This window comes from Harpia harpyja, chromosome 17 (genome assembly GCF_026419915.1).
Source record: "Harpia harpyja isolate bHarHar1 chromosome 17, bHarHar1 primary haplotype, whole genome shotgun sequence".
NCBI lineage: Eukaryota > Metazoa > Chordata > Aves > Accipitriformes > Accipitridae > Harpia > Harpia harpyja.
In genome coordinates, this window is record NC_068956.1 from 28,670,652 (window position 1) to 28,689,958 (window position 19,307).

General features: G+C 42.1%; 1 protein-coding gene across 4 annotated transcripts in view; it reads right to left on the reverse strand.

The window, feature by feature from the left end:
* DCLK1 (doublecortin like kinase 1) overlaps window positions 1-19,307 on the reverse strand; it is a 246,668-nt gene that overhangs the window by 63,686 nt on the left and 163,675 nt on the right. For 3 of the 4 annotated variants that reach the window (XM_052812468.1, XM_052812469.1, XM_052812471.1), the window contains exons 4-5: window positions 16,829-16,945; window positions 2,581-2,675 (exon numbers count right to left, since the gene is read on the reverse strand). In XM_052812468.1, coding sequence (XP_052668428.1) covers window positions 2,581-2,675; window positions 16,829-16,945 — 212 coding nt within the window. Of the gene's footprint in view, window positions 1-2,580; window positions 2,676-3,617; window positions 3,830-16,828; window positions 16,946-19,307 lie in introns of those variants that run through there. The other variant, XM_052812470.1, reaches the window with a different exon arrangement.

Sequence of the window (19,307 nt, forward strand, 5' to 3'; positions counted from 1 at the left end):
TCCCTCAGACTCCACGTAAAGAGAGAAACCCAGACCAGGCAGAAGCCCAGCCATCGCCTTCAACCCCAGACCATGGCTCTAGCAGCCAACACTCTTCTTCTGGGGCAGGAACACCTCACCTCTCAGCACTGGGGACAAGGCAGGCACTGAAATCAGTCTCCCCTTCTCTCTTGTAGGTCTATCACACGATATCAACACTTCAACAACCTCCTAGGGAATAAACCTTCTCCTGCACCTGGCTTGTCAGCCCTGTAGCTGAAGCCACTGAAGACAAAGCAAAATGCTTTGTGTTCAGTTTTGGTTTATGACAATATGGTACATAAAATAACTCTAAATGAAATTTAAATGGCAAGATACGAAAGATGGTACTAAAAAAACCCAGAACACCATTTATGCTGCTAACGAGAAAATTAAGATTAGTAAGCACTGTTTAATGGCTGTTCATAGCACTAATTTAGTCATTGGAATACACATATGACCTTTAACAACACAATCGTATGTTTTTACAGTGAACTTCTAGCTCATTCACTTCACAAGTTAAACATGAAAGGAGCTGAAATAAGTTCTCAGAGCAAGTGTAAAGTTTCCATCCCTGAACTTCTGAGCAGTTGATTTAGTAACCTAAATAATATTATTGCAATGCATTTTTACATGATTGCAATCTATTTTTACATGAATTTATTCCATGTTTCATCAGGTAAAAAAAAAAAAAAAAAATCTGTCTAAAATAAATCCAGACAAGCATGAAAGGTCTCCTAGTGAGGTCAAGGGGACTGGATATGAATATCCGAGAAGAGAATTCAAATCTCTAACACTGTCTTATCACTCCTATAGTTTATTTCAATATTTATTTTCTATATAGTTAGCAACGTGATTATGTTACCACTACACATCCCTTTGCATCCATAATCCTGCCACTCGGTGATCCTGTTACAATTCCGCATGGGGAACCCGGATAAGAAGCAGCCCATCTGCTCTCCTCTTCCCGTTTGAAAGTCAGAAACCTTGTGCCCAAACCCCCTTGTGTCTAATGGAGCTGACCACATGGTTCCCACCCACCCGGCCACAAACATTAACGGAAAAACATTTCTTCACTGTGGGGAGAGAAGCATCAGTGGTGGGGAAGGAAGTTTAGGAAAGTTACCAATGACAAGAGACAGCCTTACAGCAAACGAATCCACTGTATACTGATGTCATCCATCTAAACAGACACTCTTACATCACCGATGTATAATTCATTTGGAAAACTCTTTGTTCCCTCTTCAGTGACTTATTAATGATTCATTAATAAGCTTTGAGAGTAAGAACAAACAGGTGTGGAAGACGTTGCATTCAAGAAGAATTTAGTACCAGCCTACCCAACTGAAACCTGCATCGTTACTCTCCGAGTACCAGATGATGAAAACCATGACACTACCCTGAGGCTTCAAGCTGCCGCTCACTGGCTGTCTCTCTACTGCGAGATCACAGTCAGCTTCCACATCTATAAACAAGTCACGGCAGAAACCCGTGGCTGTATCCCAGCCCGAGGTAAGACTTGGGCACGCACAATTCCTCAGCTCCCTGGTATCCAACGGAGATGAAGAAGGGTACGCAGGCTGGAAGGGAGTCGTGCCATGCTACACTATTCCTGACCTGGATATCTGCGGAATCAGGTCTGCACCAGCCTCTAAAGTCAAGCACTGCCAATTTTGTACATAATCCCCTCACTTTGAGAGACAAAAATTATGTCTTTATTTAAAAACTGAAAAGGCATGTGTTCAAACTGTGTTTACAAACAAGTCTGAGATAGGGAGTCCTGCCTTAGGGAAGCTTTCATAGCGAAGTGCTCACAGTTTAGAAAATAGCAGAAGAGAAGATACATAGACATCTGTCCCATTGCTTTTGAATAGATACAATTAATTAAATCAGCGTGTGGAGCCTTTTGGGTTGAACAAGTAATATTTTGTCAGAGGGTTACAGTGGTAACATAGGTACTACCTTAATTCTGGATGCTTAGGTACATTGTAGATTCCTCTATACGTGATAATTAGGGGAAACCTACAGCTACTAACAACTCTGGTCCAGCAAAGCGACTGACAAGTCTCCTGCTGCCTTGGTACTGATAGTATCTTCACTTCACAAGGCTATGGTATCGTGGCTAATCCACAGCTAAATTCCACAGCGCATTCTTTCACCTTGCTTCAAAATCAAAGCTGATGGCAGGTTTTGCAAGTGACGTAATGCCCACGGCATTATTAAGACCAAAAAAATGTCTTTGACAACATGAACTTTTCCTTCCAGTTGTGAAAAGTTTGGGAAAAGAAACTAAAATAAAAAAAAAGGTTTGTAAAAAAGGAGAAAGATACCCCTGGTTTTCCCCTCAAGGATAAACCAATTCCCAGCATACTTAGCATTTTGACAGACACAGAACAGTTGTATTCCACTTCAGAGTGTTGTACAAACACAACAAGACTGCAGCCAAGCTTTTCCACCCTAGGACTCTACACACAAGGAATCAGTGGGGAGAAGGCTATCGGATAATGGCTATGCCAGATTCTCCCCAGCCACGCTCAGAAATCAGTTTCCTTATTTCCTTACCCTCTGTTTCCGTAGGCTTCCTGGGCTGGTGGGAGATGGGCTTGGAGACTTCCCAGAGCGGGGAGTAGAAAGCTGGCTACCAGGGGTTCCATTCACTAAAAGGGCAATAAATTGAAAAAATAAATACAAGGCATTATTAAAAGCGAAGAAATAGTTAAATAAACATATTTCGTTTCGTTCTTTGTTGAACAGATTAATTTGCTTTTGGTTAATGTTTTAAACATAAGGTAATTTAAAAATAAGGTCATTCACAAAAGAACTGTTTCCTCAGAGTTTTGGCTCATGAAGCCAATTTTTATACAGAGTGCAAGCAAATAATCAACAAACCAGAAAAGACTGCTTAGTTACTGCCTGAGAACATGATCATGTTTTCTTAAACTGTTATTGTTCCGGTGCTTGAAAGTGATGGGGAGCAAGGTGCTTTGCTAACCTTAACAGACACTTGCTATATGTAAAGCTTTTCATTCCATTTAGTTATGGCTTGAAATGCTACCCACCAAAAATAAAAAGCAGTACTGCTCACAAGAACAAATCAGCTGCTTGCTGTTCCTCACTCATTCACTTGAAAAGATTTTTGCAATACTATCTGACCCAAACATCACCTCAGACTTAACCCAGAAGAGCTTTCTAGAGGCAAATAAATTGGACCTAACACCTGAAGTCTGACTTAGAGCAAGGCATCACTTTCCCAAATAAGTAAATTCCTTCATCTGTGTCGGTGCCTATCATTTTAGAAGCATCTTTTGCATGCATGTGACATTATCCACTAAATTAGCAAAACAATACCAGCAGAGGACAGAATTCTACTACAAAGTAATCACACGAGAGGCTATCAATAAAGTTCACGCTGAAGCACTGATAGAAACACTACGAAGCGTGTATCACATATATATGTAAATATTCTTAAACAGGCAACTGTTCTATCATAGTCCACATTCGTCAGCACCAGGAAAAAAAGAACCGACAATCAGATTCCCAGATTCTGAATCTGAGGAGAATATTTACATACTAGGATATCAACAAGGCATTTGACTTACCTTCTATGAGTTCTAACATGGACAAAATCTTACTGTTTAACCTGATAATAGCAAGCAGCAAAATTCCTGCTCTGTACTAAGCCAAGCTGTAGCCAAACTGAGAAGCAATGGGATTAGTTAAGGATAGCTGGGGCTGCTCACAGAGTGAGCTGAATGCGATGCAGGATTCATAAGCAGAAGCCTTTTCTGCGTAAGGCTGACGTCTTCAGAGCAGCAGTGGGAGGTGCAGGTGCTGTCTTAGGGCTACATCAAAGGTGTCAATTAAGCATAATGCTGCTGCTTCACAACGCTGAGCCACTGCAACCCCCACTCACTTTCCATGGAGCCCCGAAAGCCTAAGTAATTTTATATGCTGTGCACTGAATCATAATGAGGTGCCTTCGGGGACAATATACCAAATGACTCATCTGAAAATCAAAATGACAATAACTCTTGTAAAACCTTGGCTGACTGGCAATCTAGCAAATGCTAATTCCTTTGGATAATACAGGAGGCATTTCTAATAGATTTTCCTTACTTTTTACGTAATACTTTGTTCTCACTGGCTAAAACTGGGCCCGCGCAATATAAGGAAGAAACATGTATACCTACCACACCACAATAAACCACATTACACTGCATGATAAATAATGATCGCTTAATAGTGCTTAGGTGCTATGAGCGACCAAATCTCATCATCACATTGCTTAAGGTAAAGGTACATTATATTTGTATAACCATAGGAACAACAAGATACACTAACTGGATTAAAATAGGCTGCTTTTCTAGAAAACCATTCCACTCATCTAGGCTTTGAATTCTTTTTGTACAGAGGACAACGTTTGTACAGAGGTTTGCACATATCAGCACTGATTCAAATGTTGTACTAAGTGTGTGTGGGAAGGCACATGCATATGGACACATTCACTGAAGTTCATACAGTATTCAGCAAAACACCCCATAGGCCTGGCCAATAATGACTAAAATCAAATTTATTACCAATACTTCCGAAATAATTAAAAATGAGCTTTTTGGAATCTCAAAATTCTAAAGTTTTAAAGGGCTTCTTATAAACAAATATGGTATTATTCAGAAACCAATATAAACTACTACTATTCACATGGAGCTAGTCCTCAAGACTGCTAAGTAACAAGACTAGTGCTCTGCCTTCTCTTTAAACCAAGCAGATATTCTTCGGTCTTATTATTATGAGAAAATTTAAGATAACAGATACACTTTAATAAACCTTGTAGCACTCGACACCGGTTCCTGTTCCTTATAGATTGACTCCTTCCCCATAACTTTCAACAAGAGTTTTTCTTAGAACTACTATTGCAATTATTCTGTCCTGAAGACAAAGACTGGAGGCTACCAAGTGGAACCAGACAAACAGATGCAATAGTGTATTTGACTCATGATGTATTTCCCACATGTACCATGTTGATGAGTATCTATTTGAGATGAAAAAACAAAGTATCATAAACCCTAAAAATTACTCACTTGCCACCACCAGAGTACCCAGAGCATTTAAGCTAAGCTCCAATGCTCCCCCCAGCAGCAGTTTCTAAAAAGGAAGATTATGATAGTTGTGCTTGTGTTGGCTGTCTGTAATATCTGAAATCAAGAGTACAATTAATGCATCAAGGCCCTCAGGAAATTTAAGTGGAGTTTGCTCACCTCCTTACCCACATCCGAAATACAAAGGTGCTAAGTACCTAAAACACATACCAGGATTTTTGTGAGCCTACAAGGTCTCCCTACGGAGAGCTGTTTAGGTAAGTCTAGAGATGACAATTAGCACTGGGAATGAGATTCCTTTTACTAGTCTTTAGGTACCTGTTGTATCGGCTTCTGTATCTGAAATAATTTTCTAGACCTTATTTTAACCAAGTTGCTGTCATAGCACGAGTTGTATCATCCCCAAGCAACCACCTCAAACAGACCTGATGAACAATGTACTACGAGCATGCACTGCAGTGTAGAATACTAAAGCTGGGCAAGATGAAGCCAAACCCATGCACCTAGAGGTTTAAGATATGCTGGAGATGAAGCAAAATCATCAAAATTCTCCCCACCTACCAATTTTGGTGGATTTTATTCCAAGCGCAAAACTCCATTAAATAAACTCTGATGACTGAAGGCCATACAGAGTCTATGTTAGAGTCAACCTGATCAGGGACTTGGGTGACGTGGGTTCTATTCCCAGCTCTGTATATGCATCTGCACAACATCAGACAAGTCATGTCACCGCTACCACATCTCTACTTAGGCTTTAAGTTCTGGCAGAATGAACTCTCTGTGCACATCATGTTGTCTGTCTTCTGGATGCTCTGCATACCTAGAAATATACATTATTATTACTACTGATATTATTAATGTAATGCTTGAGACAGGCATTGCAACAGGGAAGAAATGGTAATTCCTAACAATTCCCCAGTCCACTCCAGGGGCCCTCCTTTTTTATTTTCTTGTTTATGGCTTGCTGCCCATTCCACCTCTGACTCTACTTCCTTGTGAGTCGTTATACTGAATTTGCAGATAGGGTTGATATTAGGTGCTGTGTAGCAGGAAGAGACTGGACTGATTCTGACCCCCTTCCTGAACTCCACTTACAATCACAACACCATTCTTACATATGCCATTCATGACCAGATAACATGGCAACAAATACGTGACTACAATCTATAATATTTAATAATAAGTAAGTACAGGAATATAGTCTAAACTGCCCTACAATCCATTTCTAGGTGGCATGCATTCTGGTTGGAAACTGCATTCCTGTCCAGTGTCTGCACTGCATTTCTCACTGACTGATACAGCACATGTTCCTACAGGGAATATTGATGTAGATAAAGACATATGAAATTGGTAAATCACTGTTGCGATTAATCATGTTATTGAGTGAGGCAAGAGGTTTCTTGTCACTTTTTATTCATGAAATGGCAGGGGTCAGAGACTTCAGCTTAACACACAGCGCCCTCCCATCATCTCATGAAAAAGATTTATCCGTTCAAAATTTCACAGGTGAAAGATGTATTAAAAAGCTAAAACAATAACAAAAGTATTGTGGCTTCTCTGAGCAGACTTTTCCAACTGCTTAGCTGTGAACTCCTTTCCTTACTGTCCTCTCTTGCTGAGGCTGCATAACAGGACAAGAACCTGCCTTTGTATTAGTTTTTCCAGCACCTGGTACACACACGAAGGTAGAAAACCCCACGAAATAGAACACTAAAGATGGATACCATCGTCTACTGAGATAAATGCAAAATAGTTTTTCATATGATGATATTTATAAACTTGTGAAAATGCTGTAAATAAGAAGTATTTTGATGGCATTCCAATAACTAAATTTTGATAGGGCACCTTTTTATTAAGTAATAAAAACAGAAAGTGAGAAAAGCTGAATTAAAGTATCAAGTGCCAGGCTGAGAAGCTGCCGATGCCACTGCACTGTATTAAAATCATACTCTCCTATAAAACTGCCTGGTCACGTGTTAGCATCTTGTACTCTATAACAAACATGTAAAGATGACTCTGTGTGTTTACAAAAGTGGTTTGTCAAACACGAGAGTACGTGTGAAGAGGAAAGAGGAGACTAAGGGAAAGGAATGGTGCAGGCTTTTTCGCAGCCACAACTTACTCATGACTAGGGCAGGCTAGACTAAAAGATGTTTTACAGAAGTCACAAACAACATGTGTAGGCCATATTCAGCAACTGCTAGCTAGAAAATGGTGATGCGGGATCACTACTTGACCTTGTCTCAATTACTCGTGTCATATGTCACTGTCCTCTCCGAAACAACGTTTTTGTCTCAATAAGATTAAGTAGTTAGGGAACAAACCATACCTTGCCTTTTCATTCCTTCTGCTTTTGTATCCTACTTGTATACATCTTGTCATTTTTGTCTTCATTCCAAAAGACAGAGTTTGTCCAGAGCACCACATTAAGCAAGTACCCTCATCATCACTCCCTAGTAAAGGCTTTCTAGGTTCTTCCTTAGCATGCAACTGGTTGAGGAAAAATCCCAAATAACCAGTACTGCATTCATTCTAACTGGTGCTAAACTGTCCTTTTTACATTCGATCTTTTCTAGAGTTTATGTCAAGAAGTTATGTGGATACAAGAACATCTCTCTGCCACTGACGACAAGGCTTGACAGACCCATACAGAGCTCTCACCTCATCAACAGATCACCAGATTAGAAACATCAGCAGAAAGGATCACCTTCAGGTCAGGTATACACTCCCGCCCCAGCAGCCACCAGTACCCGAGTCCCTGTAAGTCCTCGGGACCTGTGGTAGCCACACAACGGAACCCAAGCGGTGCGGAGCGCAGCTGGGGCTACGAACCCCACAGACGCTCAGCCCACGCTGGTCTCCGTGGAGTGGCCACCGTGATAGCCCTTCTACCCCAGCCTGAAGTCAGCTACCTCTGCACTATCAAGCAGGGAAGTGCTGCAGACACGTAGACATTGCGGACGTGCCCGACATCTCAGAAGACAGGAGCTTTCCTTGAAAATACAATTTCCTGGAATCCACAAGGGTTTTTTTGTTCTGTAGCCTCAGAAGGTGGGTAAGTGCCTCTTGTTCTTTTCTCTGCACTTCATCAGAGTACAGCTGATATCTATGATCTTGGCTGCTAATTTCATGTAGTACCTAATCGAGAGAGCATCTACATGTACATAAGATTTAATGAAAATCTCTCTTTTGAACTGTTTTGCCTAATTGGAAAGACTAGGATTCTCAAATCAGTCTGTGTGAATGGAGTACCAACTCTGAGGATGTTTCTTCATTCGGCGTTTAACTTTTTAATCCTTTAAGAGGATTAAACTATTCAGTCTAACCAAATCTATTTCTCTTACTAACTCTAGATTTTTGTTACAGGCTATAAAATGATAAAACTTAATTTTTTAATGATTAGTATCAAATACAAACAACATAAATAAAAAATTAAAAGGAAGCCAGGATCAAAGTAAAAATCATCTGGAAATCCCTGGGTCTGTAGGATGACTCCATCACTCCCATGGGTTTGTACTCTTGGCTTCAGGAAAGTTTCACTTCAGCATATTTATTACAAAATCTGTCAGATGAGTACCTATAACAGTGTGAATAAAAATATGTGACCTCGCCACAGGCAATATGATACATCATGTTCCTTCCTTTGGGATCCAAAAGACCTTCTTGAGTCAGGTGGCTGAAGAAGGGTTGTTTCTGGATAACGGCCTAGGGATGAACTATCAAACTAAAAGAAAACATATCTTCTTGCGGAGGAACACATCTACCTTTTTTTTTCTAACTAGCTGAGAAAAGCACAAGCATCTGCTCTAGAGAAGCCTTCAGTAAGATCCAATTTCCATATCCTAAACCTCTTTTTCCTTTAGTGAACATCTACAGCTTTGATGAGGCTTTAGTTTGACATGCAGTTTCACAATTTCTTTGCCCAGGTGCAATTTTAAAAAAAAATACACAGCCCTTGGTAATACGACCTACTCTATCCATCCTTCACATATGTTCCCTTTGTCATTCAGAATAGGTACGTATCAACCTAGTTACTCTTGAAATAGACACTTGTCGCACCAAATAACTGAAACTCCTAAATAACTCTTCTTAACACCAAACCTGAATTGCTGTTACAAATAATATTTCAAGCATCTGAAATATTTTGGGTGATAGTTTGAGGGGAACAGGAGATAGCTCAGATGGGAGGAGAAGTGAGAAGGAAATAATTTTGAAGGAGGTGCTCAAACTGCAAAAAAAGAAAGTAGTTAGTTTTGTTGAGAGCAAGTCCTGAAAATTAGAGTTGGGATTTCAGAGGCTAAAACGGAGTTCACCCGAATGTATTATCCTTCCTTAATTTAATGGACCAAGGGTACAATAATTCCAGCCATCTCATGCTGCTCTTGATTGGATTAAAAATAATGATCATGAAGGAGTAAGCGCTGCTTTCTTCGAATCTGTAACCTCTTCACCTGTGCTGAGGCTGCCACCAATGGTGTTAATTGGCAGCTGGACAGAAGCCGACAGCTACTGAACAGCCATCAGACATTCATAATTTTCAGTCACCAGCAACAGGCTGGTACCCGGTCTTACTGAAATTCAACGTCTCTTTTATGATGTCCTTTCCCAAATAATATTTGATGCCAACAAAAAAACTTCAAAGTGTTTTACAGGCTTTAAGACATCAGGAAAATTAAATAGAGGCAGGAATACCTATTGCACTTGGAACAAGACTTCAGCCCTCTGCCTGCCTGGGAGGTCATGCTACCTTTCTCTGCTTCTCTTCTCTGCCTTGTTCCCTGCTTCTCTTCTCTATTTAGACTGAAAGCATTTTGAAGCAGACAATACCTCAAATGCATTTGTAAAAAACCAGAAAGCAATCCTCCCGCAGCGAGATTTCTGTCTTGTGGTATTGTTTTGAAACACTGTCAGATGTAAATAAAAAACTGAACAAAACATATAATAATGGAGAAGCCAGCCCTTACCACAGATCTTCCTAGCTTGCATGTACTCTTTTAAGAAAAAAGTACCAGGAAAATATAAGCACATTAGGCGTATGCTCTGTTAAGAAAAAAAAAAAAAAAAAGAAAAAGCAAGGACGGAAGAAAGGTGACCACCGCCTCTGGAAATGCATACAATCCTCTTAAATACGTCAAGAAATGGTTTAAAAGCAGATGCAGCTTTTTTGCTCACTGTAGACTGTATTGCTCAAGAAAGGGTAAGGAGTGTGCGTCTCCCATTCCCTTACGGACTGACACATATTTCCTTGCCCTCGGTTAACCAGAGTACAGGTCTGAACTGTGTGGCACTGAGCACTCGTATGGCCTCCGGCATCGCTAAGGGTCTTTCTCGGCAACCCTGCAGCCTGCTTTCCACTCGCAGCTCCACCCTTTCCCCCATGCTGCCGTGGCAGTACGTCCCAGAGCCTGTGGGACACTATTTTTTACCCTGTTGTTCCCACGCCGTCACTCCCGTGGCCGCGTGGCAAAGCCCCAGGGCGTTGTTACGGCAGGTTCTGTACGGGGCTTTCAGGCTCGCCGAAGATGCTGCCTTTACAGGCAATGGAGGGGGAAAGGCCTCTCCAGGCAAGGTGAAAGTTATCTAAGACCCTTGGGAATGTCACTGGGAGCCCTCTGCCCCCAGTACCAGGTGAGACGATGAGGGAAGCGGTTCTCCAGAGCAGCGGCTGGGGCTCGCCACGGCGAGGGGACGCTGGGGGTCCCTTTGCCCGCTCCCGCACACGTCAAGGGCCACCCCTACAAGGCGAGACTGAAACAGAACGCTCTACGCGTTAGGGGCGAGGGTCTTCAAGCAGAATTTTCTCTAAAAATCATTTGTTAACATTACTGAATTTATCTTCAAAGCGCCGCTTTTGGTAAAATGGTATTGTGAAAATGAGACACGGACATTAAAGAAAACAAACAAACCGACCAATGCCCCAAAATAACCCCTTTGATTTCTGTAAGCAACTTCAGAAGCTATTGGGATGAATTTGGGAAAGTTCACCATCCCATACCACTATTTGTAAAGAACAAGGGACTCGTGGATTTCACCGCATTTATAAACATTTAGTTCAAGCCAAAGTTTGGCTTAATTCTTACCACTTGAAATTCCATGTCAAAGAAGGGAAACAGTTCTTGAGGGTGGTATTTAAGTGCTTAAACCAAAGCAGACTGTCTGCATGTCCTAGCCTCATTTACACATCTGTTTCTCTAACAATGGGGAAATGACCCAAAGACTGTACCTTCATTAACTCTAAAAATGATGAATCCTGATCAGCTATCCTGTGCTGGATGAGAAGAAAAATAATGTTGAATATCGACATTAAAGGCTGTACCATACTATAGATGTATACAGTAGAGAATTAAGGGTAAGTCAAGGATAGCCCTTCATTTTAGAATTTTATCAGTTTTAATATCCAACTTTGAGATTTCGAAATTTTTTTCACATCCTCTTTGTCAATGCAACTTTCCTTTTTTGACCCATGTAGTCATCCGTACGTATTATCTTGATGTGGTCATCAACTGATGACTGACGCAGGCATCTGATCCTTTTGCGTAGCAAGAATGCGCAGACTTTTCAAAACGCAGCAAGAATCAAACAAGAGGAATCAGATTCTTTCTAATTAGCAACACGCTGTTCTCCTTACATCTCGTTTAGCTTTTTCTCAAGGGTACACTGTCAATAATGCTTTCTGCCTGCCCTTTATCCCTACTTTTCTCAACTTTCTTTTATGGTACAAGTCTTCACAAAATGATACATCCTTTCATTTTTGGAATGTGTATGTATTGCCTTTGATCTAAGCAAAGAATCTACTGTTCTCCTCGAGTATTTTTTATGTTTATCCCTAATGAAAGAGAAAATCCTAACAGTAGTTTAAAGATGAACTGAAAGCAGTTTAAAAGCACAGAATAAAAAAATACATATATACACGCTTAGCACTAACAACATGACAACAAAAGCGTAACTTCCAATTATGCACTAGTCATTTAGGAGACTCCCTAATACTGACATGTTTAATGTAGACAACGTGGAAAAAATTATCTGCTCTTACATGCACTAGATGGCAATTTCTCTATTCTACTACTGTCACGGGTACATAATTCCAATAAATAGGCAGTATTTTTAGGCCTACTGGATGGCAGAATAGTGAAATCTGTACATATTGTCTGCATTTCATGGGACAACTTTGGTTTTTGTCTAACAACATCTGAGACTCTAGTGTTTCTTTTTCTTTCCACTGGTTTTTTTTTTTCATGCACTGTCTAATACCAAATTGCATATTTTTAAAATCTATTCACTGATTGCTTTTAGTTTTACATGATATAAAAACAATTCTTGAGGGCGAGTGCCCACTTAGTACAATATTGTTTCCTTTTATGAAAGTAATATTGATGTAAATACTCATGGATGTAAGGTTAGAAATAGGCTTCCTGTAACATTCACACAATTTGACTTCGCTGTTTGCAGAAAGCAAACACAAGAGGTACAGACAGCCAAATCAGATCCATTGTCCCCATTAAAATTAACTTCTCTAGAAACATTTTCAATTGTTTATCCTTTTTAAGCTGTAACAAGAATAGAATAGAACAGAATAGAATAGAATATTTCAGTTGGAAAGGACCTACAACAATCATAGTCCAACTGCTGACCAAAAGTTAAAGCAAGTTATCAAGGGCATTACCCAAATGCCTCTTAAACACTGACAGACTTGGGGCATCGACCACCTCTCCAGGAAGCCTGTTCCAGTGTGAATTGGGTTTGCGTGGCAAAGTTTTGGTGGTGGTGAGAGCTACAGGGGTGGCTTCTGTGAGAAGCTGCTAGAAGCTTCCCCCGTGTCCGACAGAGCCAATGCCAGCCGGCTCCAAGACGGACCCGCTGCTGGCCGAGGCCGAGCCCATCAGCGACGGTGGCAGCACCTCTGTGATAACATATTTAAGAAGGGGAAAAAACCTGCTGCAGAGCACTAGCCGAGGAGAGGAGTGAGAAGATGTGAGAGAAACAACCCTGCAGACCCCCAGGTCAGTGAAGGAGGAGGAGGAGGAGATGCTCCAGGCGCCGGAGCAGAGATTCCCCTGCAGCCCGTGGGGAAGACCACGGTGAGGCAGGCTGTCCCCCTGCAGCCCAGGGAGGTCCACGGTGGAGCAGATCTCCACCTGCAGCCCGGGGAGGACCCCACGCCGGAGCAGGTGGGTTCCTGAAGGAGGCTGTGACCCCGTGGGAAGCCCACGCTGGAGCAGGCTCCTGGCAGGACCTGTGGACCCATGGGGGACCCACACTGGAGCAGTCTGTGCCTGAAGGACTGCAGCCCAGGGCAGGGACCCACACTGGAGCAGTTCGTGAAGAACCGCAGCCCGAGGGAAGGACTCATGCTGAAGAAGTTCATGGAGGACTGTCTCCCATGGGAAGGACCCTGCAGTGGAGCAGGGGACAAGTGAGGAGTCCTCCCCCTGAGGAGGAAGGAGCGGCAGAGACAAGGTGTGATCAACTGACCCCAACACCCATTCCCCATCCCCCTGCGCTGCTGCGGGGAGGAGGTGGAGAAAATCAGGAGTGGAGTTGAACCTGGGAAGAAGGGAGGGGTGGGGGGAAGGTGTTTTAAGATTTGGTTTTATTTCTCATTACCCTATTCTGATTTGATTGGTGATAAATTAAATTAATTTTCCCCAAGTTGAGTCTCTTTTGCCTATGATGGTAATTGGTGAGTGATCTCCCTGTCCTTATCTCAACCCAGGAGCCTTTTCATTTTTCTCTCCCCTGCCCAGCTCGGGAGAGGAGTGATAGAGCTGCTTTGGTGGGCACTTGGTGTCCAGCCAGGATCAATCCACCACACAGTGTCCGACCACCCCCTCGGTAAAGAAATGTGTCCTAATGTCCAGTCTGAACCTCCCCTGATGCAGCTTTGAACCATTCCCACACATCCTGGCACTGGATCCCAGGGAGAAGAGCTCAGCACCTCCCTCTCCACGTCCCCTCCTCAGGAGGCTGCAGAGAGCAATGAGGTCACCCCTCAGCCTCCTTTCCTCCAAGCTAGACAAGCCCAAAGTCCTCAGCTGCTCCTCACAGGACATGCCTTCCAGCCCTTTCACCAGCTTTGTTGCCCTCCTCTGGATGCGTGCGAGCACCTTCACAACCTTCTTAAACCGTGGGGCCCAGAACTGCGCACAGTACTCAAGGCGAGGCCGCACCGACGCTGAATACAGCGGGATAATCACCCCTTTTGACCGGCTGGTTGTGCTGTCTGATGCCCCCCAGGATGGGGTTTGCCCCCTCGGCTGCCAGGGCACACACTGCTGACTCCTACTGAGCCTGCTGTCGACCAGCACCCCAGGTCCCTTTCTGCAGGGCTGCTCTCCCACCACTCCTCTCCCAATTTATACTCATGCCCAGGGTTACCCCACCCCAGGTGCAGAATGCGAGATTTGGACTCACTAAATTCTACGCCATTGATGATTGCCCGATGCTCCAATCTATCTAGATCCCTCTGCAAAGCCTCTTGTCACTTGAGACAGTCAACAGCACCTCCCAGTTTGGTATCATCAGCAAACCTGCTAATGATGCATTCGACTCCTGCATCCGGATCACTGATAAAAATATTGAACAGAACTGGCCCTAGAATTAAGCCCTGAGGAGCACCACTGGTGACCGGTCACCAGCCAGATTCAGCCCCATTCACTACAACCCTTTGAGCCCTGCCCTTCAGGCAGTTCTTCACCCAGGCTTCTACCAGTTGCCAGACTGTTCTGTCAGCATCCTATACATTCTTGTAGAGCTTTGTCCGATGTCTTTCTCTATGAAAATCTTAATTACAGTGTCCAAATGATGATGTCAAATAGACAAGGTCATGGACCATCTTTTGACTAACTAGTATGTGCCTATTTTCTGTAAATTTATTGTTTTTACATAAGATATTTTTAAGATGGGTAAATCTGTCATCAACACAGAACCATCCAAAATGGTTTGCATTTTCAGTATTTCCCCTATACTGTTTCTTTTCTTATTATAAATTTAATGATATATTAATTATTATTGTGGCATAATGAAAACATCGTTTTTTTCACAAGCTGTAAAATAAACTCATGACCTTTTGCAGTGATTGAACATGTAATGGTATTCTGCTCAGACCCTTCTAAAACTGAACTGCAGGAAATTAAGATTTACTCACCTATGCTTCTCCTGCACGTTTAAGTAAAAACAGTACTATTTCTCTCAGGACCAAAACCAACAAGGTATCACATAGTCAACATGGCAAAAATGTTGCTAGTCCCATGGCAGAAACATTTGTTATGCATAGCAGGACAGTTATTTCACATAGAAATGAATATACACAGTTCAGTGTCCATTACCTGTACTCCCAAATGAATATTCATTATAAAAAACCAGAAAGAGTCCATAACACTCACACACCAAACAGGGCCTCTCTTGCTAAAGTTTGATTTAACTCTGTTCCAACTAGCTACAAAGAAAGCTATTTAATACATGTTTAAGAAAGAGCTACTCTGGGCTTGTTCCCCACAATTGATACTTCTTCCCATTACCTCTTTTTAGGTTTCTCAACTTCAGCTGGTTTAGGATGTGTAGGCGGCACGTTGCCTCCCAGCCCTGCTCCCCACGTCCACACCTCTGTCTCTCATTGTGCCTCTCCCTCTTTCCTCCTTCCCTGAGCAAGAATGCTTTTTTCCTCAGCTTAGTCTTCTTGGGAAAAATATGGTTCCAGCTGGTGCCTGCCTCCCCTCTTTGAAACCAGCTAGGAGCACCTGGGCCATTCCGATCCCCACCTCCCCATACAGACCTTACGGTGCTGGATGCAGGTCCCAGTATGACGTTCGCTTCCCTGTTGGCAGAAGACTTAGGGCAGAGAGAGCGAGGTGGCTTTCAGACAGCTCTAATGTTTGTCTCCTGCAAAATCCATATTCACAAGCAACGCTGCAAGTGCTGGATTGGGTCTACTCAACTGGCCCACGCCAAGTAGTAGTTGTACTTTCAGGCACCAATGCTGGCAAATTATCTAATGCACTTTTTTGTTTATTTGTTTTGCTTGGGAAAAAAGCTGTAGGGGGGAACTAGTCATAGACTATTTAGTGGGAGCAGCTGCACAGGCAGCCAAAGCAAGGCCTTTCAGACAGAACTTCTTAAAGCTTTTTGCTGTGTCTTCTCCAGCATGCACCACCGGCTTGTTAGGTCAACTCTGACTCACTTCTTCCTCAGCTATCTTTGCACCTCCCATTCAGATCTGTAATTGCATTATTTCTCTGCCCTGCCGCCCCCCCTTTCCTCAATATCCTCATTGTCTTTAACCTATCCTTTCCTCACTGCTGCCTCTTAGCTCCCTTAGAAACAAAATACAAAAAAAGACTGTGAAATCAACCTTTTGCAGACACGGACCCTATGTTGCGTAACTCGGACTACTTTCTGCATTGTGCTTATTGACTTCCTAGTACAAAGAATACCTCTTTTTGTCAGTCGTTAGGTATTGGCAGGAAAATCATGCACGGAAAATAAAGTAAACTGAACCATGGTAATGCCAGAGTATGATTTATAAAACACTGAGGAATTATTTTGCATTGGGAAGACACTTCATCTGAGATGCAACTTAGAGAACAAGTGAATCTGTACTATCGACTGTTTCATACATACAATGTTTTTCCACAGAAATGTGGAATTTTAAGTACATTGCCAATTGTACTGAAACAGATTGGTTGCTGTTATTAAGAAAGATTTCTTGTGTGCTTTACCTGAGCTAGTAGAAGCAGGAGACTTGCTGCGTCGGGATGGGCCCGGGCTCTTGGTGGTGCTCCTACGTGAAGTCGAAGCTATTTTGGTATAGGAAGTGGATTTCACCACCCGACATTCTGAAAGACAAAGAAACTGCATAAGTTAGCAATTAAGAAAGCCAGCAAGATTCTGTAACAGAAAGAGCACTGAAAAGCACAAACATTTAGCCCACGCTTGTTTTCATTCATATTGAGGAGTTTTATGGGAAAATATAAAATCTGTATAAATGGCTCCATTAAAATCCAAGCACAGTATGTACCACATCCCAGACAAAGAACTGCTGCACTAATCCAGACTTTTAGATACCATGGTTACTGCAGGTACTTGGGACAGCTTCATTTAACAGTGCTGAGACTACACATAAAATTTGCTTTTGAAGATTTTAGCACAACTGATGCAGTGGTTTTTCTGTAAACAATCCAAATGCAATGTAAGCATTTTTGTCAACCTAGGCAGTCTCCTCTAGAAGAACCGGAAGCTGCTTTTATATATCAAAATGTTAAGACTGTACAAGCTGACACACGTGTCTATCACTCATGAAAGGTTTGAAGAAAGTGAAGCAGGTTTGTTGCTCCTGCTTAATCCTCTGGTGAGCAACAGCCCACATTGTATAGCACACTCAGTTCATCACAGGTTGGGGGAAATGGCACTACTTGCTCATAAGACACATCAGTAAAATCAACGAAGAGGCGAAATTACCCTCCCACTTGAGAACACTGCAAGATGTTCAGGTTAGAGTTTATATACACCCACGCAGCTCTGTAGGCTTTGTTGCATTACGCCTGCAAAATGGTTCCTGGCCTGAGGATGAAAGAACTTAGTGTGCATAATGCTGATGTCTTGCACTCATAATGGATACTAAATTAATCACCAGACATATTATACAGTCAGGGAAGAAAAAAACTTCCACTTCTTAGCCAATATACAATTAGAAGTCTGCAGCAATGTTTATACTGTCTTCACCTGACAATGTCAGTATACTTCACTTGTTTAAAAATACATCAGTAAACATTTAGTTCTGTATCAGACCTGTTCCCCATTTTGTTCCCACAGTTAAGGTTCCTCAACATAGGTTAAGAGAAATAAACACGACTTTTTTCTCCCTAGTCAGAAAATACCATGTACAAGCCTGCACATTATTTAGTCTTCATAGATGATCAGTGGAGCCTGTAACATAGTTTAGACAGATTAGAGAACAAAGAAATAAAATCGAGCATAATTAATTAACTTAAACTTATCCACCAGAGAATGATGTCATGAAATGTATTTCTCTTGGCTGCCCTAACTGTTTGTATTTCATCAAGCTGTTGAAGGAAATAGAAGCAAGAACTGATGTGTTACTGAGGGAACATCCAGCACAGCTAAGAGCTGATGGACCAGGGAAATACCCCGGTCTTCCCAAAGAAGCTTTTCTTCCCAAATTCTCCCACCTTTCTAATGCCCAATAGTAGCTAATTCCTTTCTGTTGACTTTTTATGTGATTCATTGATGACTACTCTCATTTTATACTGAACAACGAGTGGAAACGAAGAAAAACATTTAGTCTGTTGTAAGAGGAAATTATCAACTGAAAACAGGAGGAATCAGATGAAAGCTTTCAATTAGATTCCACTAGGTAACTACAGCAGGAACCTCACGTTGATGTATCGGCATAAGCAGCTGCTCCAGAAACCATCTATACGTGTCAAATGTAAACAGGTTCTTTACCTTTCTTGTAAACAAAGATTTAAAATGTCCAAACACCTAACAGCCAACTTGTTTGATCTTGTGAAACTACGATGTAATCCCAGTGTGGGCCTCGTTCACAGGAATCAGTTGGAAAGGGTACTGCATATTCTAATGGTCAACAAATAACAAGACTAAAGCAGAATGACCCAATCAAGCCAAAACCATTAGAATATATTCTTATATTTGCTTAGTAGAAAACCTTAAGAGTCCATGAAAAAACCAGCCAGCTACTTTCTGTAATATACTTTGCTATGTAAAAGCTTTCCTGTTTCCAACATGTAAAGAAACAATTATCTACATCCCTCTCTTGCAATTCATGCTAGGCACTAAAGCTTAACTCTCACCTAGTAATACTCATTTAAGTTCTCCCAATACCTTATAAGCACCCAGAGTTACAATAAGTTGGACCAGATAACCTTCAGAGGTCCCTTCCAACCTCAAACCATTCTGCGATTTTTTGATTCTCAGGGCTTTGTCCAGTTGTTTCTGGAAAATCCCCGAGGATGGACACTGCACAGCCTCCCTGGGCAAACCCATTCCCATGCCTGACTGCCATCATAGTGAAAATGTTTTTCTTTATATCCAGCCTGAACCTCTTGTTTCAATTTATACCTATCACCTCTCATCCTCTTACCGTGCATCCCTGTGAGGAGCCCGACTCCATCGTCTTGATGGAGAAGAGATGCTGCCCCATTGACACGGGGGCTGCTG